The 27,247-nt window shown below is 49.0% G+C and overlaps 1 protein-coding gene across 1 annotated transcript in view; it reads right to left on the reverse strand.

The window, feature by feature from the left end:
• Window positions 1-2,513, reverse strand: part of GNA13 (G protein subunit alpha 13) — a 38,849-nt gene extending 36,336 nt beyond the window's left edge. Inside the window, exon 1 of the mRNA XM_045813934.2 lies at window positions 2,038-2,513. Within this exon, the coding sequence (XP_045669890.1) occupies window positions 2,038-2,320 (283 nt within the window). The 5' untranslated portion in view covers window positions 2,321-2,513. The remainder of the gene's footprint in view (window positions 1-2,037) is intronic.
• Between the last annotated feature and the right edge of the window lie 24,734 nt (window positions 2,514-27,247).

Here is a 27,247-nt window from a genome sequence, read left to right on the forward strand (position 1 = left end):
ACCAGGCTGGATCTCATAACCCCGAGATCATGACCTGAGCCAAAAATCAAGAGTCAGAGACTTAAACTGACTAAGCCACCCAGGCGCCCCAACACCAAGTCTTCTAAGAACACATTCAAAACTCAGAAACTCCCAAGCCAAGCTTTAAATCAGTTTAAGTCACAGGAAAGCCTTAGATTTCCCTAACAGGGAGGAAGAGCAACTGCAAAAAGCACAGAAACAGAGAATTCAACTCACACACATTAATTCAAACCCAGGATCTCTAATCACTAAACTGTTACCTTTGGTCCATATTAATTAACAGTCACATAACTATTCATTCAGTCAATTGTCTGTCAATCTTTTGGTCAAGCCAACTCAAAAAAGTAGATGTCTAGTGACTTACTTCATCTCATAACCAGTGTTCAAAGTAGGTCACACTTAGGGAACCAATGCACAATAAGGACCAGGTGTTTACCTGGCTCATAATCAGTTAACATCTTGACTCTATTCACTGACATAATTCCTTAAGTTCAGCTCCATCAGGATACAAAGGTACCTTCAATTAAGGACTGGCAAGGCGGAGCCCTAAGCCTTGAAAGAGACCTTAATTAGTTTTGTGCTCAACAGTAAGATGGGATAAATACAACTGTTTTATACAGCTTAACTGCAGTAGTGTGAGGGCTCAGAGCTGGCTGGCTGTGACCTGTGAGCTGCTGGCCTAGTGCTCTTCTCCCCTCTATACCCCAGACCCCCACCCCAGGGGGGGGGGGTTCCTCAACTCAATCCTGGGAGGTAAAAAAAAAAAAAAAAAAAGTGATGAGAAGGAGTTGCTTAAGAACTTCCTGAACAAAAAATCCCACTTAAAGAAACCCTGCTTGCAAATCTGCTGAAATCTGTAGCAAATCCCTGGACCACTGCTACCCAGATGGTGGTCTCCTGAGGCACCTGAAGTACCAGGCTCTGTATCTCAAATTTGCCAAAATGCCTTTTATAAACTAGAAAATGCTTGATACTAAGAAAAATGAACGTAACTGTCGCTGAAATAAGAACCATCTTCTCCAATTCTCTGAAAGGCCAGAAATAAAATTATGTGTATTTTTCACCTACAAACAGTTTAATTTTAAAAACAGAAGCAGAGCCTATGCTCCAAGCCGACAGTGATTCATTGACTCAACCTGTACAGGCTCCGCATCACTTTTTAGGCCAAAGATTCTTTATACCAAGGCACGATTTCATTTGAATAGTAGAGCAAGTGGTGGTACCCCCCCCACCCCAGTTATTAAGCAAAAAAGGAGAGAGAGACGTGTTGCATAGTGATTACAGGCAAAACATCCTGCCCGACCGTGACAATGGGGCGAAAAACCACTGATGCTAATTTTTTCAGACTAACTGTATGGGTCTACTCTTTCCTGATGCCAGCACAGTACACAGGACTCCCTTAAGTTTGCATGTCGTTGCCCAAAAGGGCCCAGGAACTGTCACCCTTCGCCCTTGACAAGTCTCAAGCAAAAGTTTCCTTACTGAGTCGGCTCCAGAATTCCCTTACTTAGGAGGCGGCCAAAGAAGCAGGGAGTTGGGAGCAGCCCCGACCCCATGTGACTCGGGTCACCCACCCGGGGCGCCGAGGTCGGGCAGGCAGCGCCCGGGCGGCGGATGGGGTGTGGGTCCGGGGTTGGCGCTCGGGTCTTCTGGCCTCGTCTGGAGGACGGCAGGCGCGATCACCCAGCACCCCGAGAAGCCCGGCTCGCCTCACTTCCCTCTCGGAGTGGTCGAAGCCAGCGGCGAGGGGGGGCTGTGGGGGACCAGCCGTGACCCCCATTCGAACGGCAAGGGGGAAAGCGGGGCGCCCCGGCCATCCTTTCCCCTAGGGGGCGAGGGCACCCCGCGCAAGCAGGACCTCCGCCCGCGGCGCGCCCCCTTCCCGCCCGCCCGCCGGGCCCGGTCCCCCGCCAGGGACAGGAGCGAACGAGGGCGGTGCCCGGCCCCGCGCCGGGCGCCTCCGCCCCCCCGCCCCGGCCCGAGCCCGCGGTCTCCACTGCGACCCCCGCCCGGCACCTTTAATCACGTTGCTGTAGATGGTGGGGCGGAACTCCTCGCGCGCGCGCTGGTCGAAGTCCTGCCCGTGGATGATCCGCATCTGCTTCAGGAAAGTGGACTTGCCGCTCTCGCCCGCGCCCAGCAGCAGGATCTTCACGAGCCGCTTCACGTAGGTCTTCTCCCGGGACAGGCATTTGTCGATCTCCTTGGACTTGCGCTGCTGCTCGGCCTCGCCGCTCGTCAGCACGCAGCCGGGGAAGCACACGGACAGCACGGACCGCGACGGCAGGAAGTCCGCCATCTTGCCGCCGCCGCCGCCGCCTCGGCGGGCCCCTCCGGCTCCCTCCACCTCCTCCTCCGGCGGCGGGCGGCTCCTGCAACGAGGCTCGAGGGCGGGGAGCGCTGCGGCGGCCCGAGCGCGCCCGCGGAGGGAGGGAACCAGAGAGGTGACTCGCAGGGCGGGCCGGGCAGGGCGGGCCGGGCGAGCCGGGGAGGGAGGGAAGGAGGGCGGGCCCAGGAGGGGTTGGTGGCCCCCGGGCGTGCGCGCGCCCGCCGCCCCCCGGGAGCGCGCACGCACGCCGCGGCCGCTTTCCAGCCTCCCCGCCCTCCACGAGTCAGGCTCTGGCCCGGTTGCCAGCTGCCGCGTCCCCGGCGCGCGCGGGGGTGGGGGCAGCTGGGAATGGTCACGTGGCCTCCGGCCGGTCCGGGCGCCCACCGGCTGAGCCTGACTTTCTGTTTCCCTTTAATTAGGGGCGCCCACTGACGGGCGGAAAGCTACTTCCCGGAACCCTAGAGGCCCGAGACCAGGTCCCAGACGTTGCCCTTTGGGCTCTCCTACTGCTCTCAACGCTCCTGCGTTACGTGCCCGCTGCCTGCTGTCACTGTTCGCGCGCCTCATTTCGAGGCTGTTTGCTCCAGCGCTTATTCAGACCGCCAGCGCGAGTCTGTAAGGTTTTAGTGCGTTTTCTTAAAGTGGTTTCTTTGACATCCTGCTCTCCCGAGCCTGGAGTGACACCCAGACATCTTCAGTCTGCCGCCCCAAACTCCTTTAGGCATCCTCAGACCCTGCAAAAGGCTCTCCTTTCAGGGGAGGAAACTGGAGTTGATGTTAATCTGAGATGTGCGACGAGGGGTTGTTAATGTCTCATTAATGTGCATTCCCACCCGAGTTGTCGCACTGAAGTCAGTGCACGGTGGCTGCGGAGGGTGAGGTCATGGTGAAAATCCCCCTAAACCGGACACTGTGAAGCAGACTCTTCCCTACAAGGAAGCAGATAAGCAAACAGACAGAGGACCGGAGCAGGCAAATTTTCGGTTTCCTGCCAGATTACAGAGGATATGACCAGCCAAGGGACTTTTTTCTGTCCTGACAGCAGATTCAGGCCAGGATACCTGAAAGGGCTGCTAGGGAACCAGCGACAAGTGACAGCTGGGTTGGTAGACTGTGTACCAAGGACCCCAGAAGCCAACTTCTTTATTCTCAGTATTTAGTTGCAAGAGGAAACAGCCGTTTTGGTTTGTCTCTCTTCGGGGCGGTGCAACCGTAATGCTCCTTGATTTGGACCTCTGTGTCTCCGAAGCTACCTATGTGTTGGGGAGTTGAGGTAAGAGGTCAGCACTCTGAGTTGGCCTATGACAGGTTTAAATTAAAAAATCAGGGCCTGTCTACGGTCAGGTTGGCTTAATGGCTGAGAAGCCTCATGACTCAGTAACTAGGCTGCAATAAACAATGGCTGTTGTAGGATTATCTCCTATGGTCCTGGCCAAGCCCATAGGGTGACAATCTACAATACACAAAGTAGGGTAGGTACAACTCCAGTATCTATGGATTGATAGGGTCAGAATCACCGGGTGGTGCCTTCATGCAAAATGTATGGTAAAAGTCGACCCTGGATGGAAAATCTCTCTAGAGACTCAGTTGTGTTCAGGAGGCCTTGTTCTCCAACCTCTGCCCACGACAGGCGAGTGGGTTTGGCCCCCATGCACCATTTCTACGTGGACTCCAGATGCTGGTCTGAGCTCTCCTGCAAAATCAGGAGGGATGTCTGTAAGTTAGGTAGTGAACATATTTTTTTTTTCTTTTTTCCAAAAGTGTGTACGGCATAATGGAGAACCAAGGGTGCCCAGGAGGCAGGAAGGTATTCCTGCCCAGCCAGTTCACGTTGTGACATGCAGAGGAACAGAGAAAGCTGTTCAAAGCCCTGCCTGTAACTCTGTGTTGGAACCAGGTTTGCTCAGATCAAGCCTAGCTGCTCTCGTCGGTGTTTCTGGAAAATAGACACCTTCGGGCCCAGCCTGAGGTTTGGCTAGAGCAGTCCAACTGCTTCTGTCTGATAATCAAGCCACCTTGAAGTTAGAAGCATAAAGGTGAGTGAGAGGTTTGGGGCTTCCTCAGAAAGTTAAACACAGAATGGCCATATGAGCCAGCAATTCTACTCCTAGACATATATCAAAAATAATTGAAAACAGGTATTCAGACCAAAAATTGTACACCCATGTTCATGGCAGCACCATTCAGAATACCGAAAGATGAAAACACCCCATATATCCATCAATGAATGAACAGATAAACAAAATGTAGGATATCCATAAAAGTGGAATTATTCAGCCATAAAAAGAAATGAAATACTGTCGGACGGATGCTATAATATGGGTGAACCCTGAAGACGTTATGCTAAGTGGAAAAAGTGAGTCAAAAAAGGCCACATATTGTAAGGTTCCGTTTATAGGAAATGTCCAGAACAGACAAATCCATAGTAACAGCAGATTACTAGCTGCCAGGAGCTAGAAGGAGGGAAGAGCGGGAAGTGACTGCTTATGGGCACAGCGTTTCCTTGTGGGGTGATGAAAATGTTTAGGAACTAGACATTGTAATGGTTGCAGAACATCGTGGATGTACTAAATGCCCTGAATTATACCCTTTAAAAGTGGTCAAATGATGAATTTGATGTCATGTGAATCTTACCACAATAAAAAAAAAAATGAGGTGGGGAAAATAGTATTTTCTATAAAAGAAAAGGCGTCATTTAACAGTGAAGCACCCACAGTGTCCAATATCCCGTGAATGAACCACTGATTGTGTTTCTTTTAAAATAACAAAATAACAAGTCTGCTCTAGCAGCTGCTTCAGGTAACATTGTAATGATATTAGTGATTTAATTTCCAGATAGATTGTTTCATGACTGAAAAAATCCAAACTTTTTAAGGGAGTGCCGAGTCCACTGGTTAGAACCGAATCTGCTGGAGGCTCTATTTCTAGTAGGGCCAGATGTTCATTCTTTGGAAACATCTGTCTTGTTGCTAGCCAGTTGATCCAAAGCAAATGAGGAATTCAGGTGCCTGGAGGAGCTGTGATAAAATGATCGCATGGTTGGTTAGGTGCAATGCTGTATTCTTTCTGGAAACCCAAGGTCCGGTGGCAAACAGTCTTGCAAGGTACTGAAGGTGTGATTGAAAATGTAGAAACACATTTCCCAGTGGCTTTTCTTCTCTGATGCGGTCACTCCGGGAAGGATACAAGCCCTTTCCAGCAATAATGGCAATTCTTGAAGCCAACCCCTTGTAACTCTTCTGCTGGAACTGAAAGATAGGCATCCTATCTTCCAGTCACAGCTTTTTTACCATTAAAAAACATGGTAATCTCGAGCTCATTTACCAACCTTCATGCCAAATAACTTTGGGCTATTTACAAAAATCACTGTTATCCACAAAGGACAAGAATTTGTCACCCTCAGACATATTCAAAAGAACATGCCAGAGGCTCTGGGAACAATTCCAAAACAGGAGTTAAAAAAAATTTTTTTTTGGAATGATGGGAAATATAACTTCAGTAAGTGATTCCCCTGTCCCGGTGACTATTCACCACTCAGGATAGGTCACCCCCCGTTTAGGTATGTTTATTTAAAAATCAGTCACATTACTCGATAGTTAAACCTTGTGTTAATTTTCTAGTAAGGATGACAACACAGCCAGCATTCTTGCCATACAACTCCATTTCGCCTCCTCAGTTGTATAAAATAGGTGGATTCTAATCCTTTCTTACACACGAAACGGGCGTGGATTTTTCATACCTTCCTTTCCCATACTAGAAAAGGAAGGGGATTCCCTAGCCTTCCTGTGACACAAATCGCTTACATGTGTGTAATGTTTTAAACGCCCCGAAGCACTTTGACTCACTTTATCTCATTCTCGGCTCACAATAGCCTAACTAGGAACACCCAGTATCACCCTCGCTGCCCTCCTGTCTCACCCTGGGAGGCTGACAGGAAGAAAACATGATGTAACACACTCGAAGCCTCATTAAGCCTGGCCGGTTGCAGAGCCAGAACCTGAAGCCCCCCTCTTTTGACTCTGAAGCCAGTGCTCCTTCCGACAGGCCACAATTGCAGTAGTGCCCCTGAATGTCCAGCTGCAGGAAGTTCAGACGCAAGAAACAAGTCGCTAGCTGTGCTTACCCATGAGGCAGCACAGAATCCAACAATCTGGTTGGTTGGTTGGTTGGTCTGTTGGTCGATTTCTCCAGCCCCTTTGCAGCTGACTATCATCTTGAAGTTCACCAGCTCTTAGGCTCATTCTGGTAAGATGTTCCATACTTTGAGCTCAGCCTCTGGTTTGTCAAATGTTCCAGGTGGCTGCTGTACAAATTAGAAAAGAGGAGCCAAGCCGAGGGCAATATTTACATGATGCGTAAACCCCAGACGTTCCCTTAATGTGAGCTAGATACGAAGAGGCCACTTTTGTGTGTGATGAAATTTGCCTCTCATGTGGAAAGTTTCATATGAAACGAGGCATGTGGAATTGCATTGTTGGTGGGTTTTTTTGTTGTTGTTGTTATTAATGGAAAACATGACTTTAATTACTGGTTGTATTTTTCTCAGCCTCCGAGAAAGATCCACAAGCTGCTGTTGACCAGCTGTGACCTCACTCGGCTTATGAGAAGTCAGAAGTCTGTGTTGTCTTCAAGCCACACGCTAGCACTCATATAAACTCTTACGCCGTGCTGACTCCATCGGACTCATTTATGGGCAGTCTATTTATATGACACTAACAAAAACCTTTGCCTGTAAATCTGAGATTCTTTCTGAGAAACTCAACGTCCTGCTCAGTCCCTCTCCTTTAGTTCCCCTCGGAGCTTTTAAAGATGAGGGATCCTTTTTAGTTTTATTGCCTGTAAATGGACCACCCCTTGCCAGAAACAGGTATCTTGAATGCAAGTTTCTGTTTCTCCAGAGAGATTGAAGGCTGCATCTGCAAGGTCTCCAGTTCTTCCTGCACCTTATCGTCCTCTGCTCCCAAGCGGGTAGAAGCAGTTGTCTTCCACTCAGAACACTGGAGTGCAGGCTTAGGCCTGCTGCTTCCAGGAACCACGCTCCTGGCCAGCTGGCTAGCAGGTAGCCTGGCTCCCAAAGCAAATAACGTCGCCTGCGCCTCTGTCTCCAAATTCCTGGGTCAGCTGCTAAGGAAAAGCAGGGCTAGCTCATGGTAGGATTCAGGGAAGCTACTGAGTCAGAATCAGAGAATCGAAGGTTTTAGAAGCTGAAACACTCTCACCGAGGCCCCTGCCTCTTGCTTTAGTAATTAGCTATCTCCTGGCGGAGGAAGGGCGATGCCAGGCCTGCCCGGGAGAAGGCGGGAGGAGGAAATAAAAGCAAGGGGAAGCGGGTCCCCTTGTCAAAGCAATTTTGTGCCAAGCGATTTTGCACTTAGGATTGTTTTCCCTCTTTACTAATAAACAGCTGTAAAAAGAAAGTCTCTTAAGTAGTGAGGTCACCCACTTTTCTGTCTAAACTGTACAAATCACATCAGACTGTTTGCTGGTCATTTTGCTGGTTTCCCAGAGAGGGAATATCGTGTGGGTGCAGGAACTTGGTGAGAACTCCATGTAATTGTGCCTTGCCCTTCATATCTGTAAAATGGGAGCATTTATACATAAAGATTTGTCCTGAGGATTAGACTATAGAACAAATGTACTCAGTCTCTGTCCATACGCGAGAGTTTCCGTTTTAGACTATTTGAGGAAGGCGCATCGAAACGTCTTTAAGAATGCTTTGAAGGTTTAGGAATATTGTCCTGGTCAGAACTGTCTCCCGATCTTTCCTGAGTTCTTCCTTCTGAGTTTAAAGGTATCTCTTCTACTCAGTTTCATCTGTAGCAGCTGATGTGTCCCCCCAACAGGATCTCTTTCTGGTCAAAAGAATCTAATACGACAATGAGAAAATGCACATATATGAGGGGTTGTCCCCCACATTTGAACTCTGAAGAGGGGCAGGATTGATTAGTTCCCATCAGTACCGGGAGTGTAAGGAATCAGAGAGCAGAGGTCCAAGTGGAGATGTCGGCACAGTGAATTAAGAGCATGGGCTTTGTTTTCCGATCTATAAAATGGATATAATAGTCTTAGAGGTTTTGGGGGGAGTTCCATAAAACGACAGAGCAGGCTTTTGGTCAATGTCACCATGTTTCCTTCTGTCAAAGTGTTTAGTTGTCCAATTGATGAGCTGGTGTCTATGTCATGGAAGTTATGGATAATGAGGGATGCCTCATGGACAGGCATGTGGGTTCCTCTGCCCACAAGCCCATGCACTGATCACTCCCCCACCCACAGACACCCTTGCACAGCCCGTTGGCCTAAAGATGGCACACCTGTGGTGCAGTCGCCCCTTAGGACAGACCCACATTCAGGGAAACAGACTTGGCCTGCTTGGATAAGGTAGTTTGGGACCCTGGGTACCTTGCTTGCTTTTGTTCTGCTAGAAGCACAGTCCATGGGTGCGTCCCTTGGTCTTACCCTACAAGTAGTGACAGCACCAGGAAAGAGCCAGAACAGGACCCTCTAAAGCACAGGTGAAGCGGGGACTTCTCTTGCTGGAGCTAAGGGCAGTACTGCCTGGGGGGATATAGTGAGAACATATCTAAATTGCCCCCATCTTACAGACAAGGGACCTGAGCTAAACCTCAGAAATGGTCAACTTCCTGGGCTCTTGAAGTGGATCCCAGTGGAGATAATGGCTGAAACACTGCATTTAAGTCATTCCCGAGCCGGTCCTTGGTTGGGGATTTTTATGCCCCTCTGGTAGAAGCCTGCTAAATTTTGGGGTCATCACTGCCCTTCCCAAGGCCACTCTGGGCAAGAAGTCAATGGGTACTTTAGAGACGAGGAGATGCATAATGAATGTGTTTTGGACAGTTCCTCAGTTGTTCCTTCACCCTGGATTTCTGCTAAGGTCCTCAGGGAAAGCAAAGGAAGTTACCGCCTAGAAGTTAAACCCAGCTCCAAGAGGAGAGGGAGCTGTGCACGACTGCCCCAGGCAAGGGGTGATGCCCTTAAGGCAAAGTTCAGGCTCTCTAATTCAGGAACTCTGTGCACTTTGGAGGGCAGAAAGGGCTAGGTGCTTAGATTTAGAAAGAATAACACTATTGCCTCAGGCAATTTTCTTTCTAAGACTCACACAGACTCTCTGTGAATTTGTTACAACAATTAAGGAATTGGGATTGGGGGCTATTTAACTTCTCCTGGGACAAACATATTTGACCCAACAGACTCACAGGGGGAAGGTGCAATGAATTCTGACAGAAAATCTGAATGAGCTGTAGACTTCCACTTCTGTCTTGGGTCCCCAAAAGATTTGCTCCTCCGTGTCCCTATTCTTAGTTATTTAACCTTCTTCATAAATTAGGGAGCAAATAATAATAGTGGGCACTTTACTGACAGCCAGCTAGGAAATGTTTCTGAAAAGCCTTCTGTCCAACCCCCAATATAACCCTGTCATGGAATAATAGCATTTTCTTAGGGAGATATTTCTTTCGACGAATTACTCTCTTGGTAAATTTCATGCCGTTCCTAACAGTACCAGCCATGTCTCTAGTTTGGCCAGCAGTGGTGAAAAACACCGGAAATTCTCCAGTGTTTAGATTTCCAGACTATCTTCAACTATCCTTCTCCCATCCTTCTTTCCCTAGCTCCTTTTCTTCAGGCTTCCCCTCCTTCCGTGCCCTCCCTCCATCTGCCCTATCCTTTCTTCTTCACTCCTCCCAAACATTCCTTCCCCTCTTTCCCTCCGCAGTTTGGTTCAAAGGAAGTACCCGACCCCTTTGGTCCTACAGCGTCCTTGCTTCGTCCCATCACAGTACAGAGGACACTAGGCTGCAATTGTCCCTCCCTCACCTACTGCTCAAGAATGTGAGCCGTTTGAGGCAAAGGACACAGCTAACTTATTTTGTATCTTCAGCATCTAATGTGTCATATCATAATGGCTCGCTAAATGTATGTAATTTAAATGAGTATGCAACCATCTGCCTCCTTCCACATCGCTTTCCTGTGTTTCTGAGGGTGGCCAGCTGGATTTGCAGCCCTCCAGGACTGAAGGGATCTATACAGGGAGTGTGGAGGATACTTCTGGCTCAGCCCAACTTGTCAGAACCAGGGACCTGGACCTTGCTACACACTGCGCTAACTTGGAATGGCTAGATAATACCGCAATACGGGTTACTGAGTGACTTGAACTAGCTGGAGGGCGTGTGTGGGGTGGGGTGACTGGGACACACCATCACATGTTGGATGTCCGTCCAGTAGCCTGCTCACAGTGGGGTCAAGCAGGACAGAGGAGTTTGTCTCCGTGTGTCGTGGGAAGCTCGAACTGAGCAACAGCAGATACTTAGTGGCTGCTCATTCTCATCAGGCATGTGCTGGGGTCACACCATCAGCGAGAATTGGGCAGGTGTGGGTTCCAATCCCAGCTCTGCTCTCTTATATCTCTCATCAGGATCCTGGCATGAACCACCTAAACTCTGTGAGCTTCATTTTCCTTATCTAAAAAATAGAGCCAATTATGCCCACACCTCCCTGGGTTGCTGGGAAGATTAAGTGTCATAACATACAGTAAAGCACGTAGCAAAGTGCCTGACCCCAAATAGCTGTCAGGTAATAGTAGCATTTGCTGTGAAGCATTGGGGGTTAAAAGCTGTTAAAAGGATTTTTTAATATAAAGATTTTTTTTTTAAATGCAGAGTTGCATAGGCTAAGTTTTTTTTTTTTTCCAAATATTCATTTATTTGACAGAGAGAGACAGGCAGCGAGAGAGGGAACACACAAGCAGGGGGAGTGGGAGAGGAAGAAGCAGGCTCATATCCGAGGAGCCTGATGTGGGGCTCGATCCCAGAACGCCGGGATCACGCCCTGAGCTGAAGGCAGACGCTTAACGACTGCACCACCCAGGCGCCCCAGGCTAAGTTTTTTTTAAAACAGATTTTATCTATTTGCTTGTTTATTTATTTATGTAGAGCAAGCAGGGGGAGGGACAGAGGGAGAGGGAAAGAGAGAATCTCAAGCAGACTCCCCGGGGAGCCAGAAATTTGCCAGGGTGGGGTGGGGACTCGCTCTCGCAACCCCGACTGAGATCAGGACCTGAGCCAAAATCAAGAGTCAAGATACTTAACCAACTGAGCCACCCAGGCGTCCCACATATGCTAAGTTTTAAATTATACCGATCACTGCTTCAGGGATCTAGAGGCTATAGCATGGCTGTCTAAGAGGAATATAATGCAAAGCACATGCGTAATTTTACATTTTCTAGTAGCTACATTAGAAAAGTGAAAAAAAAAGTGAAATTGATTTTAACAACCTAGTTTATTAAGTCCGTTATATGCCAAATATCATTTCAACATGTAATTGATATAACCATTATTAAAGAGATATCTTATATTCTTCTTTCTTTGTACAAAGTCTTAAAAATCCAGCATGTACTTCACACTCATGGCCATCTTAATTCAGAGGCTGGGCTGTCATCAGAGAGACCTGGTCTGTGTTTAGATTTCATAAAACTTAGAGTTGAAAAAGTAAGTTCACAAAAACGGATTCCAAACACACTTAAATGTTTTCCAATAACGGAGTCAAGTATCAGTCTTTAAATTATTTAAAATTAAACAAAATAAAAAATGAAGGTCTTTAGTGTCACTCGCCAAGTGCTCAACAGCCACATGGAGTTAGGGGGGCTATTTCCTGGGCCAATCCATGGGGAGTAGAGAGAAGCCTTGAATGGCTGGTTAGAAGGAAAGGAATAAGGAAGAGCATTCCAGGCAGGTGGAACAGCCTCAAAGTGGGCATGCACCTGGTGTGTGCCCAGGACAACATGGGAGCTGGTTTGCTCAGAACCAACCAGTTGAGGTTGAAGAGGCATGGTAGAATCGGGTTGGGAAGGGTTTGGATCCTGGGTCGTGACGTTATGATTTTATTCTGCTGCTAAAGAGGAACCACAGGAATATTTGTTTTAAGATTTTATTTATTTATTTATTTAGAGCACACGAGTGGCAGGAGGGGCAGAGGGAGAGAGAGAATCTCAAGCAGACTCTCTGCTGAGCGTGGAGCCTGAAGTGGGGCTCGATCTCACGACCCTGAGATCATGACCTAAGCCAAAAATCAAGACTCAGACACGTAACCCACTGAGCCACCCAGGCGCCCGGTACTGGAGTATTTTTAAGCAAGGGGTGGGTGACCTGTGTACTGTTTTAGGAAGATCCATCTGGTGCCTATGAGGGGTTGGAGAGGGGAGACACAGCAGCCAGGGAAAGCAGCTTGGAGGTGGCTGCAGTAATCTAGGTGTGCAGTGATAGCAGCTGGCTAGTGTGAAAGTGAAGAGAACCATGCAGAGACGTTTCCAAGCCCGGCTTAGAGACTTAGAAAACGACAAGGCTCTTCAGAGCGAGGGCGAGGAAAGGGGCAAGATGGCGGGAGGCTTAGGGGCTGCACGCATAGGGGACCGTGTTGACATGGAAAGGCTTTAGAGACCAGGGTGCTGGTGCTTATCAGAAAGCGATTCCCCTAAAACAAATAGCTGAATCTAAGCCTGAGAGACTGTTTTTTATGGATTTTTTTTTTAAAAAAGCAAATGTATAATTTATAACACCAACTCCACCCTCTGAATCACACGGTGACCCTGGACTTTGCCCAGAGTTTCTGAGATTGTGGAAGACACTCCTTAGCTTTAGGGAACTCCTTGGGGTGCTGGGTCTAGGCTGGCCGAGTTAAGGACTTCTCAGAAGTCAGAGGAAAGGTCTAACTTCTACTCCCTGGCTAGTTTTTCGTACCCCTGACACCTTCTCTGGGAAAAGCATTTCTTCTAGCATGAATTCAGGTTTTGTTAGATGCAAGGGGGAAGGCTCTGCTGGAAAGGAAGTTGCTTCCTGGGGCCCCCTAATCCTGTCAGTGGCCTAAGTTACTGTCATCTCCTGTCTCTATGTGCCAATAGTCTAGGTCAAAAGCAAGCCTCGTGGGGCTGCAGGATCTGGCCTGGCACTAGGGAATCACACCTGACACTGCATCGTCTGGGCATGTGGGGAGTGCCTGCTTGGACCAGGCACTGTGCTACATGTGGGGGAACACAAAGAGAATGAGTTTAGGAGGCTTACAGTGGGCAGAGCCATCTGGTCAACCAGCCATTACTGTGCTAAGTGATGGCAGCAGGGATGGCAGCTGCCCAGGGCCACGAGAGTTAGAGCATCTCCACACCAGCCAGGGAGCTCCGTCTGGGGCCTCTCTGGAAGCACAGTTTTTTGTTTGTTTGTTTGTTTTTGTATTTTTAAAGATTATTTATTTATTTGAGAGAGACAGCTAGAGTGCCTGAACGGGGGGTGGGGGGCAGAGGGAGAGGGAGAAGCAGACTAACCACTGCGTGTGGAAGAACCCAACGCGGGGTTCAATCCCAGGACCCTGAGATCGCGACCTGAGCCGAAATCAGACAGTTAACAGACTAAGCCATCCAGGCGCCCCAGGAAGCACGGTTTTGAAAGAAGAAGAGGGGTTTGGGAAGGAGGGCCCTATAACATCCAGATGAAACCAGGAGGGGTGAAAGAATAATGGGCTAATAATGAGATCATGGTGGTGGTCACTGCCTACCAGCTCTTGCTAGATCCTAGGCACTGTCCAAGGGCTGCTTATCTGTTAGCCTTCTCCCCTTTTCTCAGATGGGAAAACTGAAGCTCTGAGCCATAAAATGCCCTTGCCAAGGTCAGGCTCAAGGGCTGGGGCTGATTCGAATCCAGAAATGCCACAGTGTAGCATCCAGTGTGGAAATGAGCGGGTGCAAAGTAGCTCCAGCCCCCAACACGTCCCGGCATCCGAGCCTCCGGGCAGGGTGGGTCTGGGCAGGCACTTCCTCCCGGTGCTGGCAGGGCAGCAGCTGTGGGTTTTTCTGGGTCAGGCGGATCTGTCTTCTGCAGGCCTGAGGATGCCCAGTTTGTATAAACTGCAGACAGTGCCGGCGTGCTGTGTAAACACTGACTATCTGCCCTGCCAACGCTTCCTTCGGGGAGACTGCTCCAAGTGGGATACTCGACTCCGACTTTCTTATCAACTGGAAGCTTCCTACCCTGATAGAAGGAAGCTATTAAGGTCCATTTCCTGGTATTGCCTTGATCTCTCCAGGGCATGCTTGCATTGAAATGAATGTCCCTCAGAAGAGAATATTTTTTCACCTTCAAAAACCCATCACCCAGCCTCAACTCCCCCACATCAAACAAGCCTGCAGGCATTTTGAAGCTGTGTTTAGCCAAAGCTTGATGCCCTTAACATTGACTTCCTACCGCAGCTCGTTTCAGCCTATTTACTTGGCTTTGGGGCCCAGCTGCCTCTGTTTCTAGACTTTTTTCACGCCCAATGTCTCCCCCTTACTATCCCTCCAACAGGTCCTGCTCACCCCTTTTAAATTTTTCTGTATCCTTTCTGCCTTCCTCTCGTCCTTCTGGTTGTAAAAGTCCTACTGTCCTCTCTTTGCAAGTGCTGACAGAAGTAAGGAATATGAAAAAAAAGAAATGGTTAAGACCTAGCTTAAAAAAAAAAAAAAAAAAATCCAAACATTCCCGAGCACTCCATTTTTCTCCCTCTCATCTGAACTCCCATGGAACTCATGTCTCTGCCACACAACTTGGGCACTTGCGGTCGCCAGCCTCCAGGATGGCCCCCAGTGAATCTCTACTAGCAGTCACACCTTTGGGGAGCCCCTCCCCAAATGAGCAGGGCCAGCCTGTGTAACCGATGGGTTATCGTGGTGAGGAGTTTCGCAATACAGCAACCGTGTCTCGGCCTCGCTCCCTTGGATCACTCACCGCAGGAGAAGCCAGCCACTGTGTCAGGAGGACACCCGGGCAGCCCTCTGCCGGGGTCCATGGAAGAAGGAACTGAAGCCTCCTGCCAAGAGCCAGGGCCAACTTGCCAGGATGGGAGCGAGCCACCTTGGAAGCCAACCCAGGCAACAGCTTGTCTGCCAATTCTAACAGGCTCCGAGCTAGAACCGTGCAGCGACAGGCTGCCGCCCAGTTCCCGACCCACACAAACTAGGAGAGATCCGTGTGTGTTGTTGCACGAGGCTGTGAAATCTCGGGGTCATTTGTTACGCAGTAGTAGATAACTAACGCACAACTTCAAAATGAAATTGTGCTAATAATGGCAGTTAGCATTACTGACTGCTTGAGAAGTACCAGGCACTGCTTTGCACTTAATATACGATATCTTATTTAACAGTGTAGCCGCTAGTAATGACCACATCCATTAACACTGACCAAGGGGCAGAAACTGCACTCAGGGCTTCACCAGGCTCCGTTCGGGGCTCAGCCATGGCCCTGTGAAGTATGCAGGGCGGTCAGTATCGTTCCCATTTTCCATTTCAGGAGATTGAGACAGGACAAAGTGGAGTAGCGGGTCCAGGGTGCACCCAGCGCTGAGCCTGGAAGCCAGCCCCGCTCCAAAGCCCGGGCCCCTCCTCCTTCTTTCCGAGGCTGCTTACGCTCTTCTGTGTGGCGCTCGGCTCCCCCATACAAGCAGAATCTTTCCCTGCTGACTGTGTCTTTTGCCTTTGATTCTCCACCACAATGTGCACATCATAAGTGCCCAACACATGCTTGCACATGTCCTGCGTCCCTTAGCTCAGCACTCACCCTTCGGCCGGCTGATTGTGGCGCTTCTCCCACGTAAATACGGTAAAGCTGTTGCCGAGCAAAGTCACCGCGCGCTAGACGTTGCTGCAGGAAGAAATGCATTTTTGCAGACAGACTCCTGCAGGAATCGGACCTGTGGCCACCCACGTTCCTTGTTCCTCCCAGGCTTCTCTGCTGCCCATTCCAGTGTACTTAGTTCCCACCACGGGCCCGGGGGCAGTAAAAGTACCTTCATCAGTGAGACGAAGCTCTGGCGTGGATTTCATCTAGAAGTGCAATCACTCAGGTTACACGTAAACATCAGCCCACGTCAGCTTCTGTCTTTGGGTCTGGGTGTCCAGGCTGGGAGGGCCTGGGAGACAAGAGGGTGTGAAATCTGCCCAAGTGAGTCCTTGTTTCAGACGGTCACCATGAGGGGCAAGAAGGAGCCTGAGCGAATGGGTGGCCGGCAAACCTCCTGTAAGTGTCACTTTGTGACAAAACCTTCCTTTGTGTCACTTTGCTCCAACAACTTTGCCTCTGGAAGCAGGATGCCCGGCTGGATGAGAAGAGTTGCTTTTACGTCCTGTCCCAAGGGCTCCCTGGTCTTTCCTGGAAAGACAGAAGAAGGAAGAGAAAGCACAGGCTCTTGTCCCGGCCTGCTGATCTCCACGGAGCTGTGAGTCACCCTGGGGAAACGGTCTGCGGAACACCCCAGCACATCACTCCGTTTTGCGTGGTTATCTTGACCACGGCATGAGGCTGAATGTGTCCCACGGGCTGGCCCGTGTGGCTGTGCACAAAAGCTTTGCCAGGCTCGTGGACACCCCAAGCAACCCCGAACTCTCCACGGACTCCTGCTCCCTGCTCCCTTAGCTGGCCAGAATTATACTGACTCTATGCATAGCCTTGGAAGCCTGCAGGTGATAGGTCTGGGCTAGGAGCTGGGGACTGGAACGTACTTAGGATATGTCCTGGGGGGACCTCAGGTTTATAAACTACCCCCGAGTGCAGAACTCTGGGGTCACTAGAGCCAACTGAGAGCACAATTTTAACTCAGCAGGGAGGCACTCAGTATTCTAGCAGGCTCTCAGGGAGACCTTACGTTCAGCTATATGTCCATCCCCAGCCTCACAGCAGGGAGGTGCCGAAGCCTTTCTTAGGGTCAGCGCCCCCACCTGCAAGGGTTTCCCGGGGCTGCCCTAACAAAGTACCCGAACTGGGAACCTTGAAGCACCAGAAGTGCATTGTCTCAGTTGTGGAGTCTGCAAGTTCCAAACCAAGGTATGGGCAGGGCTGCACCCTCTCCCGCAGCTCTAGGGGCGAATCCCCTTTGGCTGCTTCTGCCTCTGGTGTTCGCCAGCACTTCTTGGCACCCCTTGGCTTGTGGATGCATTACTCCACCCCCATGGCCTTCCTCTCCCTGTGCGTCTTCACATTGCCTTCCCTCTGTTCAAATTTCCCCCTTGGCTAAGGACGTTAATCATAATGGATTAACCTGACCTCATTTTAACAGGTCACATTCTGCAGTGCTGGCTGTCAGGACTTAGATATCCCTTTCTGGGGGGACACAATTCAATATATACCATACCAGGCCATTCTTGGCAAGGCCCGCAGCCAAGGGAGGAGACAGAGAGAGACAGAGGCAGAGAGTACTAGAATGCAGCAAGGTCAGGGAGGAGATAGTAAGAAAAAGACTCAAGAGCACACACAGCTGGACAAGGTGGCCTTGAACAGGAGAAATGACACCTTACGCTCCCTCCCGAAGATGAAGATGCGTTTGTGGTGGTGAGGAGGGGCAAGGGGAGGGGTCAACGCTGCCAGGTGGTGGGGGAGGGGAGGGGCCAAGCTCCCAGCTGCTTAGCCAAACTCATGCCATGTGGCCTGCAGAGAATGAGAGGGATGGAGGTTTGGTCAGGCTTGAGATGACGGCTGCTGTGTGGGAGACCTGCAGAGGGAGCCACCAAGTTCAAGGAGGGGCTGACCCAACTCTGATGGCAGCCGGGGATTGTACAGACCCGGTTTCGCAGCTGGGGTTTTTCTCGGTTTCTCTTCAACAACTGCACATGGAACTGCCCCGCCTGGGGGCTGCGAGGGTGCCCCTGCTGGGTGGCAGGGCTCAGAGAGGCTGTGCAGAAGTTAGTTCATTCCACCGACATGGAGTCCAGACCCAGTGGGGTGGGAAGTATGGCCAGGAAGGGCCTGGAGGGCGGGTCCTGGCGGTGAGGGGCACTGGAGACAGCAGGAGGGAGACCGCTCCAAGCTCACAGGGCCAGGAGCTGAAACCCAGGTTTTGAAGGAGGCATATTTCTGGGCGAGGACAAGGTCCGGGGTGCGGCTTTGAGAGAAAAGGCAGCAGAGGGCCTTGGGAATTTATGAGATCGGAGCATTAGATGGGTCACCTGGGGGGTGGGGGGACTTGGGGAAGTCACCCAACATGAAGCCCAAAGACTGACTACAGGGGAGAAACCTGGACCTTGGTATCTGGCAGAATGAGCCCCAGAGAAGGAGGGGTTTTAGCACCCGAGTGGGGGGAGTGTGGGAGGAAGCAGGAAGCCACTGCTCTAGACGTGAGGGAGGGGGTAGGGGAGAAGCGAGGGAGGGAGGGAGGCGGTGCCCTCCAGGCAGCGGAGTTCCCCAGGCAGGCTGGGTTCTGCAGGGAGAGGAACTGAGGGAGGACAGAGGGGAGTTTGCTTAGGAAGGGGGATTCTGGGGCATGGTAGAGATGGGGAGGGAGGGAGGTCGTGGACAAGTGTGCAATGCAGGGGCAGGGTGAGGGGCGTGAGGAAGTTGCTGGAGCCCCTGGCTATACCCCCGGGGATATTGCAGTCCAGAGGGGATGTGGTGCTTCTGGTCCCGGAGCAGCAGCGAGTGTCACAAGTGGGCATGACACCAGGGCCAAAGAAGAGGAAAGAAACACCAGTCTGATGGGGGTGCAAGGAATCGTTCCCGAAAAGGGGCTTTGGGGCTGCAGCAACTGCAAAGGATGTGGAGGAGGGGATTTGGGCAGAGGGAGAGGCCAGAGCCAAAAGTAGGTTCCACGTGTGCCTGGGGGAAAAGCAAGTCACCTGAACTGACTATAGAACAGGGTCTTAGGGAGTGTTGATGCGGGTCAGCCTTGGAATGCCAGGATGAGGGCTGTCATCCTTATGTGGGTGGCAACGGGGAGTCACAGAAGATTTTGGAAGAAGGAATACCAGCATGCTAGCAGTCCTTGAGGAAGATAAACGCTCAGGGTTTGAATTTTAAAAAGTTTGGTGTCTCTAGAGCAGCCTTGGCTTTGACCCTAGCAGGGCTGCCGGCCTACCGAAGAGAGACAGAGGAGACAAAAGCACAGAGCTACTGTTTCCAAGGCGGGGGTGCCAGCTAGTGTGACTGGGGAAAGAGAAAGCGAGAAAGGAGGGAGAAAAGGGGAAGGCGGAGAGGGACGGGAAGGGAGGCAGAGAAGCTGAGTCTAAATGACCCACAGTGGAAGCAGAGAGAATTAGGAGGGAGGGGGCTGAGATTTGGAACAGCCTGTCTAAACACAGAAAGGGAAACCTGTGGATGTCAAAATCCTCACAGATGCGCATGCTTTCATTTCCTTTGGTTGTCCAAGATCAGTCATCTTCCTGCGCCCTTCCAGAAGGAGCTTTCCCTGGGAAAGCCAGAGGCAGAAAGCAGCTGGGCGGAACTCTGGAAAGCCCCTTGCTTTGGAAAGTCACAGTAGGACAGACACACCAACTTGGGCTCCCCCATCTGTTCCTCAGGAAAGATGCTGTCTTCTAGAAGCAGAAGGAGGGGCTGCGGTTCTAGGAGAGTGAGTCTGTGTCTGTCACGGGAACACTAGGGACACTGAAACCCCGGAGGCAGGGAGATGTTGGTAACGGGTGTCCCGTAGGGTCATCAGGCTGGTGTCCATATGGGCCGAAGCAGCCCGGGGCAGAGTGTGGAGTGTTCACTCTGGAACCAGCCTGCTTGGGGGGCAATCTCAGCTCTGTTACTTACTGTTCAAGGCTACCTGACCTGAGCTGGTTATTCAAAGCCTTTTTGACTCAGTTTCCTCATTTGTAAAATGGGGATCATAACTGTAGCTTTCTCAAAGGGCTACAATGGAGGAAGAAGACCTTGGGCCTTAGGGAGAACAAACTCTCCCTACCATTTAGTCTTTTGCGTCTTCACTCCACGGACAAGTACATCAAGCTTACAGGGGTATTTGCGATGCATTATAAAAGTTACATGTTGGGACGCCTGGGTGGCTCAGTCGGTTAAGCGTCTGCCTGCGGCTCAGGTCATGATCCCGGGGTCCTGGGATTGAGTCCCGCATTGGGCTCCTTGCTCAGTGGGGAGCCTGCTTCTCCCTCTGCCTGCCACTCCCCCTGCTTGTGTTCACACGTGCCCTCTCTGACAAATAAATAAGTAAAATCTTAAAAAAAAGAAAGAATTATGTATTGACTTCAGAGCTTTGAGGCTGGACTCTCAGGTTCGAATCCCACCTCTGCAACTTCCTAGTTCTGTGCCTGTCCCACCCCCTCTGGATTCTCACCTGAACAATGGGGGCTGTGTCACAGGACCTCTCTCTGGAGGTTGTCCGGAAGAAGAAGTGAGTGGTCTTTAAAACGCTGACAATGACGCCTGGCTCATAACAGGTCGATGTTACCGGCATTTGTTCTCGCTGTCATTAGTATTCAAAAGGCCTTGAGGGGGCGCCTGGGTGGCACAGCGGTTAAGCATCTGCCTTCGGCTCAGGGCGTGATCCCAGCGTTCTGGGATCGAGCCCCACATCAGGCTCTTCTGCTATGAGCCTGCTTCTTCCTCTCCCACTCCCCCTGCTTGTGTTCCCTCTCTCGCTGGCTGTCTCTATCTCTGTCGAATAAATAAATAAAATCTTTAAAACAAAACAAAACAAAACAAAACAAAAGGCCTTGAGGAGGTTTTGAAGGAGAAGCTATAGTTCCAGCACTCCAGGAGCAGAAAGGCCCTCCTGCCACCTTAGGTAAAGTGATTACAGTGAGATGTCTGGGCATCCAAGGACAGGCGACAAAGTCAAGGGACACTGGGGTCTCTGCAGGGCTGGAGCTGAACAGACAGAAATTGAGCTTCCTTGGGCCTCTTGGTCCCTCCTTTCTGTTCTCTGCATGTCTTTCTGAATCTCCTTCTTCTCTCAGGGGATAATTGAAAGCCTGCTCAAGGCCAGGCATGGTGCCAAGTGCTGGCTCTAGCCTGTGGATAGAAGAAGCAAGCCCTGCCCTCAGCGGGCTGACAGTACAGTTAGGAAGACAGACAGACAGACAGACAGACAACATGGAGAGAATCACATAATTATCGACAATGCTGGAGTGTGGGTCAGAATCTTTTTCCCTTCAGAGGCTGATTAATGGGTGCTGTATGGGTAGACCACATTTTATTTATCTAGTCATCCATCGATGGACACGTTGGTTGCTTCCACCTGCGGGCTATTGTGACCGAAGCTGCTATGAACGTGGGTGTACAAATCCAACCTTTTCCTTTAACAAATTAAAAAAAAATTATATTTAAGGAAAGTGGACCCAGAAGAGGCATAATGGAAGGACCTAAGCTGGTCTTGGGGGGAGGGAAGACTTCTGCCTGAGGAACCCAAAGGATGAGAAGCTAGCCAGATAAAAAGAAAGTGAAGAAGAATTTTGGCCACATGTGACAGCCCTGTGGCAGAAAGAGGCTTGGGTTTTCCAGAAATGGAAAGGGGGCCAGTGTGGCAGGGGCATAAAGATGAGGAGAGAGAGGGACATGGGGTGGGTCTCAGGTCATGTAGCACTCTTTACAAATAGGCTTCTTCCTAAGAGCTGCATGGACAACTGATGCCCTTAAGGCAGAAGGGTGAGATGTCCAAATAGAGAGTTTAAAAATAATCGCTCTGGTCACCATGAGTGGAAAGAACAGGAAGCTAGAAGTAGGTGTGGGGGCAGGAATGTGGCTCATTAGGCACCGTTGTAGTTGCCCAAACAAGAGATGCTTGTAGCTTGGATTCAGCTAGTGGCAGGGAAGACGATAGAAGTAGATCTTAAAAGAAACACGAAGGAGACAGTCAACATAACTTGATTGATCAGATCTCAGCAGTAAGGGACAAAGAGGTATCTGGTCGACTCCCAGGCTTGGGGGATGAGCAAGTGGGTGGATGTTGGTCTTATTTGCTGAGGTGGGGAGCAGTCAAGGGGGCGCAGGTTTGAGATACGTGAGGATTATTCACTCACTTTTGGACATCACAAAGTCGAGACTCCCAAATGACATGTGGGGTCAAGGTGAAGCCAACATAGGGCACGTGGCTCTCAGAAGAGAGGTCTTGTGTGACATTAGCTATGGCTGGACAGGGAGACTGGACCATGTTGAAGATAACAATAGTAACCAAAGTTCACTGAACCATCGATATGTAAGAGATGTTACCGTAATCTTAACGTATATTTGGCAACAACGAAGCACGGATAGGCTATGAAATTTACCTCGGTTCCAACAACTCATATATGATAATGCTGGCAGTGTAAACCCAGGCGGTCAAGCTGCAGCATCTGCCTGTTTGTTCTGCGATTCTGGGGTGCTAGAACAGCGGGTGTGCCCGGCCCAAACTTTTCCTTTTACAAGTGAAAAAAAAATCAAGAATAAGTCACTTGCCCCAGGCCACCCCTGCTAGCCACAGCAACCTTGGGACCAGAATCCATATCTCCTGCCTGGGAGAGTACGTCCCTTCTCATTTCAAGACCTTCAAACCTCTTTTCCCACATTAGATACTACTAAATTTTTAAAAATTTGCTTTTCTCTCTTTCTAAACTTTCGGTAGTGAGCCTGTCTATTGACAGCGGAAAAAAAAGACTTGTAAAAGCAAGGACGTGAATACTATTCAGCAGAACCCTGCTAAACCTACCTCCAGTTTAAGGGAGGCACATCGTGGTGTTTTATGGGGCAGAGGTTCAGAAGATAGGACAGTATTGTCGTATTTGCCTTTGACAATTTCCAGCCAAGTGTTTCTGGGAAATTTTCTCCCTGAACCCATTGCGGGAACTCCACTCCTTAAGATGGGAAAGATGGAAGGGAGACTTTCCTAGTTCTAGGATGGCATCCTGGGGATCATTAGGTCTTAGGTAAGGTTATTCTAAAATCCCTGAAGTCCTGAGACCCATCCCCATCCATCCCTCCCTCCCTGCCTCCTTCCTCACCCACCTCACCTGGAAATGATGGAGGTGCAGGGAAGACAGAGCAGATCCAGGCTTGCAGAATGAGACAGCCTTCTACTTTCAAGCTAAGGCAATCGATTCAGATGGACAGAAGTACTCTGATCAATTGTCTTGTAAGGACAGAAAGATGCTTATCAAAGTCAAATACATTTCGCTGCACTGTTCTCCCTTTAGCAGGTATCATGGACTAAAATAAAACAATGTGGGTTTGATTTTGATGGAGTTACTCATCTTGAAGAGTGTTCAGATTGCTCATTTTTTCCTTTCCCCCCTGCCTTGTGCCGTTCATCAAGCCACCTCCCACTCATCATTTCATAGATAATTTATTTATACCCAAGTCACTTCAAGAAAATTGCTGTGGCTTACCAAAAGAAAAAAGCCCAGACAAAAAAACCAATCGTGTATGAACTCAAATAGGAAAACAGAGTGGAGAAAAAAATTAAATGTTAATTCCTGTTGCTCCAAGGGAGGGTAATGCCAGATTGGGAATGTTTCTGCTGGTCAGGATGTAAAAGGAAACATGACACAAATCTCTTTTGATCAGGGAAAAGAAAACATTGTAGGTTTTGTTTGTTTGTTTTTTTATTTTTAATTTTTTTTGTTTTTTTGTTTTTTTGTGTTTTAAGGGAGACTAAATTTTTATTGTACTACACTTTGAAAGAAATTTCTCCTAGACTACATAGTAGGGGAACAGGATGGACAATATCTGGACAGCAGTTTTTGGATCAAATCATAATTTTTTCAAAAAGAAATTCATGTGGCTAGTTCTTCTGATGACTTTTGATAGGAATTAGAAATCCTGGGGCGCCTGGGTGGCACAGCGGTTAAGCGTCTGCCTTCGGCTCAGGGCGTGATCCCGGCGTTATGGGATCGAGCCCCACATCAGGCTCCTCCGCTATGAGCCTGCTTCTTCCTTTCCCACTCCCCCTGCTTGTGTTCCCTCTCTCGCTGGCTGTCTCTATCTCTGTCAAATAAATAAATAAAATCTTTAAAAAAAAAAAAAAAAAAGGAATTAGAAATCCTGACCCTGGAGTTTAGCCCAGAGATGTCGATTACGTGTGGGCATTAGATCAACTCTTGAGAGTGCCTGGGGTTAAGCTCAGGCTGGTGAGAACTTTTGGATGCAAGTGTGATTTTCTAACGTATTAGCCATTCTTTGGCATCTTTGTTTGAAAACGTAAACACTGTGTCATCAGTGTGTCATCCAATCATTCTGATTTTTAATAGGATGCAATTTTGGGTGAATCCTATGACACCCAACTAGACATTTACCCTCTACGCCTGCACCGATAATTAAGGGGGAATCGGGGACACAATCATTCAGACATGAATCCACTTAAGTGAGCTCTCATTTGATCTATTTATTTATTTATACCCTGTCTCTTTTTTACAATTAAGTCAATGCAGCATACAGAAGATGCATAATATAAAATGGTGAATTATAAATTAAAAATCAGGACAAGGAAAACAAATTAAATATGGAGCCAAGACCAGGGTGGGTATAGGGTGAGGCTAGCCAGAAGGAATGTATGATGGCAATAAAGTCCTTCTATTGCTACAACTTGGCTGCAGATTTGCTTAGGGTTTCCTGGAGGAAAGGAAGCAAAGTTCACTTTTTTCCCCTCTGGTCCACAAATGTCTGGCTGAAGCATAGCTATGCCATGTTTCCATCGCTCTAATCTGTAGCCATCACTGCCACCCAAAACTAAGGATGATATAATTTGCTCTTTGTGACCCAACAACAGCCACCCAAGGCCTCCACTTCCAATTCTAAGAGCTCTTGGGGTTTCTCTGCCTTGCTCTGTGCTGTTTCCATATTCATATCTACCCCAGGCTCCCACTACCTGCTCCGAGTTTGTCTCCATCATAACTTCAGCTCACCTATAGCTTTACCTCTTCATGGGCCTGATTCCTCCTGGGGGCTTCTCTTCAGATCTGGCCACATCTACTAGCTGGCTCCAGTGGCTGTTTCCAAGAGCGATAATCTGGTTCCCCAGGTCACTCTTTAACATCTTGCCGTGTTACAGGTTGTTGGCCAGTCTGTGGACTGGTGGCCTGGGTTGGGTACTATCTCCGATCAGTTAACCATGGGTCAAGTAACATGGTCCAAAATACCAGCCAGGGTGTGTCTAGGCGGGGTGGGGGTGTGGAGGGAGCCTCGGGTGAAACGGTTTTCCCTGCAGTGAGGTGTGAGTAGGGCAAGTGATCAAAGACTTCGTCTATTCATCTGGGAGAGGGATTGAGCATAAGCCTGGGAACACTGGTTGCCCTCCTGGCTCTATGACATCAGTTTATAAAACAGACACTTTTGTCTTTATGAAAAAATCTTTTCTTCTGAGTGGCTAACGTCCTTCTCTTTGGGAGTATGTTCAAGGCCCTGCAGTGAACAAATCCTTTCTATTTTTTTTAAAGATTTATTTATCTATTTTTTGGGGGGGTGAGCATGGAGCCTGATGCGGGGTTTGATCTCAAAACCCTGAGATTACGATCCTGAGGTCACCACCGGAGCCAAAACCAAGAGTCCATTGCCCAAACGACTCCACCACCCAGGCACCCCAACGATCCTTTTAAAATATACTAGGCATATGGATTTCTGAATGTGTTTCACTATAATCCCTTTCTTGCATTTTTAAAAAATGTCATATTGATTTATCGTCTATGGAACAAGTCCTTTTAGACCTTGCTACTCAGATGGAGGACATCAACTGGCAGCCTGTACAGAAGGGGGAATGAACCATGAGAGACTATCGACTCTGGGTAACAAACTGAGGGCTTCAAAGGGGAGGGGGGTGGGGGAATGGGACAGACTGGTGATGGGTAGTAAGGAGGGCACGTATTGCATGGTGCACGTGTTATACGCAAATAATGAATCATGGAACACTACATCAAAAACTAAGGATATACTGTATGGTGACTAACAACATAATAAAAAATTATTATAAAAAAAATAAAAAAGAAATGCAGAATCTCAGCCTCACACCGACCTACTGCATTTAAACAAGATCCCCAGGGGACTAGTGTGGGCATGAATGCCTGAGAAGCACCTTGTAGAGCAAACTTTGGGGAGCCCTGGAGACTCTGACTGGAATTGAGGCTTCAAAAGGTGATGTGTCTTGCCTGAAGTCCCCCAATGGGTCAGGAATAGATTTGTGACCAGAATCCAGATCCTGAGCTCTGGTCAGAGTCTCTCTCTGATGCCCCATGATGTCTCCCACAGCTGGGAAATGAGGTGGCTTGATTAGATTATTGTTAGAGGAGTAAATTAACATTGTTTAGGGTGATCATGTAATTTGTCATCCAAACATGGTCACTTTGAGACCACAAGAGGAACTATTTGAGGAGAAGTTATGCCAAGTGACACAGGTGGTCATTTTACAGACCTAAAGATTTTTCTAGTTTACAGTTCACATCTGCTACCTAACCTAAACAGCATGGATATCCATAAACTAGATGATCTTAAAGTTTGACCTTTTAAATAAAACCCAGTTCTCAAGCAAAGACACACACACACACACACACACACACGCACACACACACACACACACTATCTCACTAGAATAGATAAATCTTAGATAAATCATGATCTAACCTAATCAAGGAAAAAGGGAGCCCAAATCGACAGAATAGGAGAGTGGAGAAACATTTAAAAGGATTCTGTAATTACTTCGCTAAAACCCATTTCAATAAATTTGAAAACCTGGATGAAACGAGTGCTTCCCTGCTGTCTCTCATATACCAATGCAGTGGCCTCACTGGGCCTGGGAGCTATAGCTCATGGCTTTTTGTCAAGTCATTTCCCTGTGAGTCAACCAGATTTCAGAATTTGGTTTCAGAAACCGTTTTCCAGCACTTGAAGTCAGAGCTAAGATATCTGGGTAGTTTGGGAGGAACTTGGTTCTCCCACCAGGATGGGACCCAGATGACCTGCACAGTTGGTCTCTGAGTGTGCCTCTTATGGCAAATGCCCACCTGTCCTCTTCTGACTGCAGCTTCATGGGCTCAGCTCTAGAAATGAAACACGGGCATGCCTTTACCCTGAGAATCCTGAGTCTCAGACCTGGGAGGTCTCATCCTGTCAGAAATTGGTTAGTTCTAGCCCCTCCCTTTATAGATGAAGAAATTGAGAACAAGGGGAAGGA

Source organism: Ursus americanus, chromosome 23 (assembly GCF_024610735.1).
Source record: "Ursus americanus isolate L20-20 chromosome 23, mUrsAme1.1.p, whole genome shotgun sequence".
NCBI classification, from domain to species: domain Eukaryota; kingdom Metazoa; phylum Chordata; class Mammalia; order Carnivora; family Ursidae; genus Ursus; species Ursus americanus.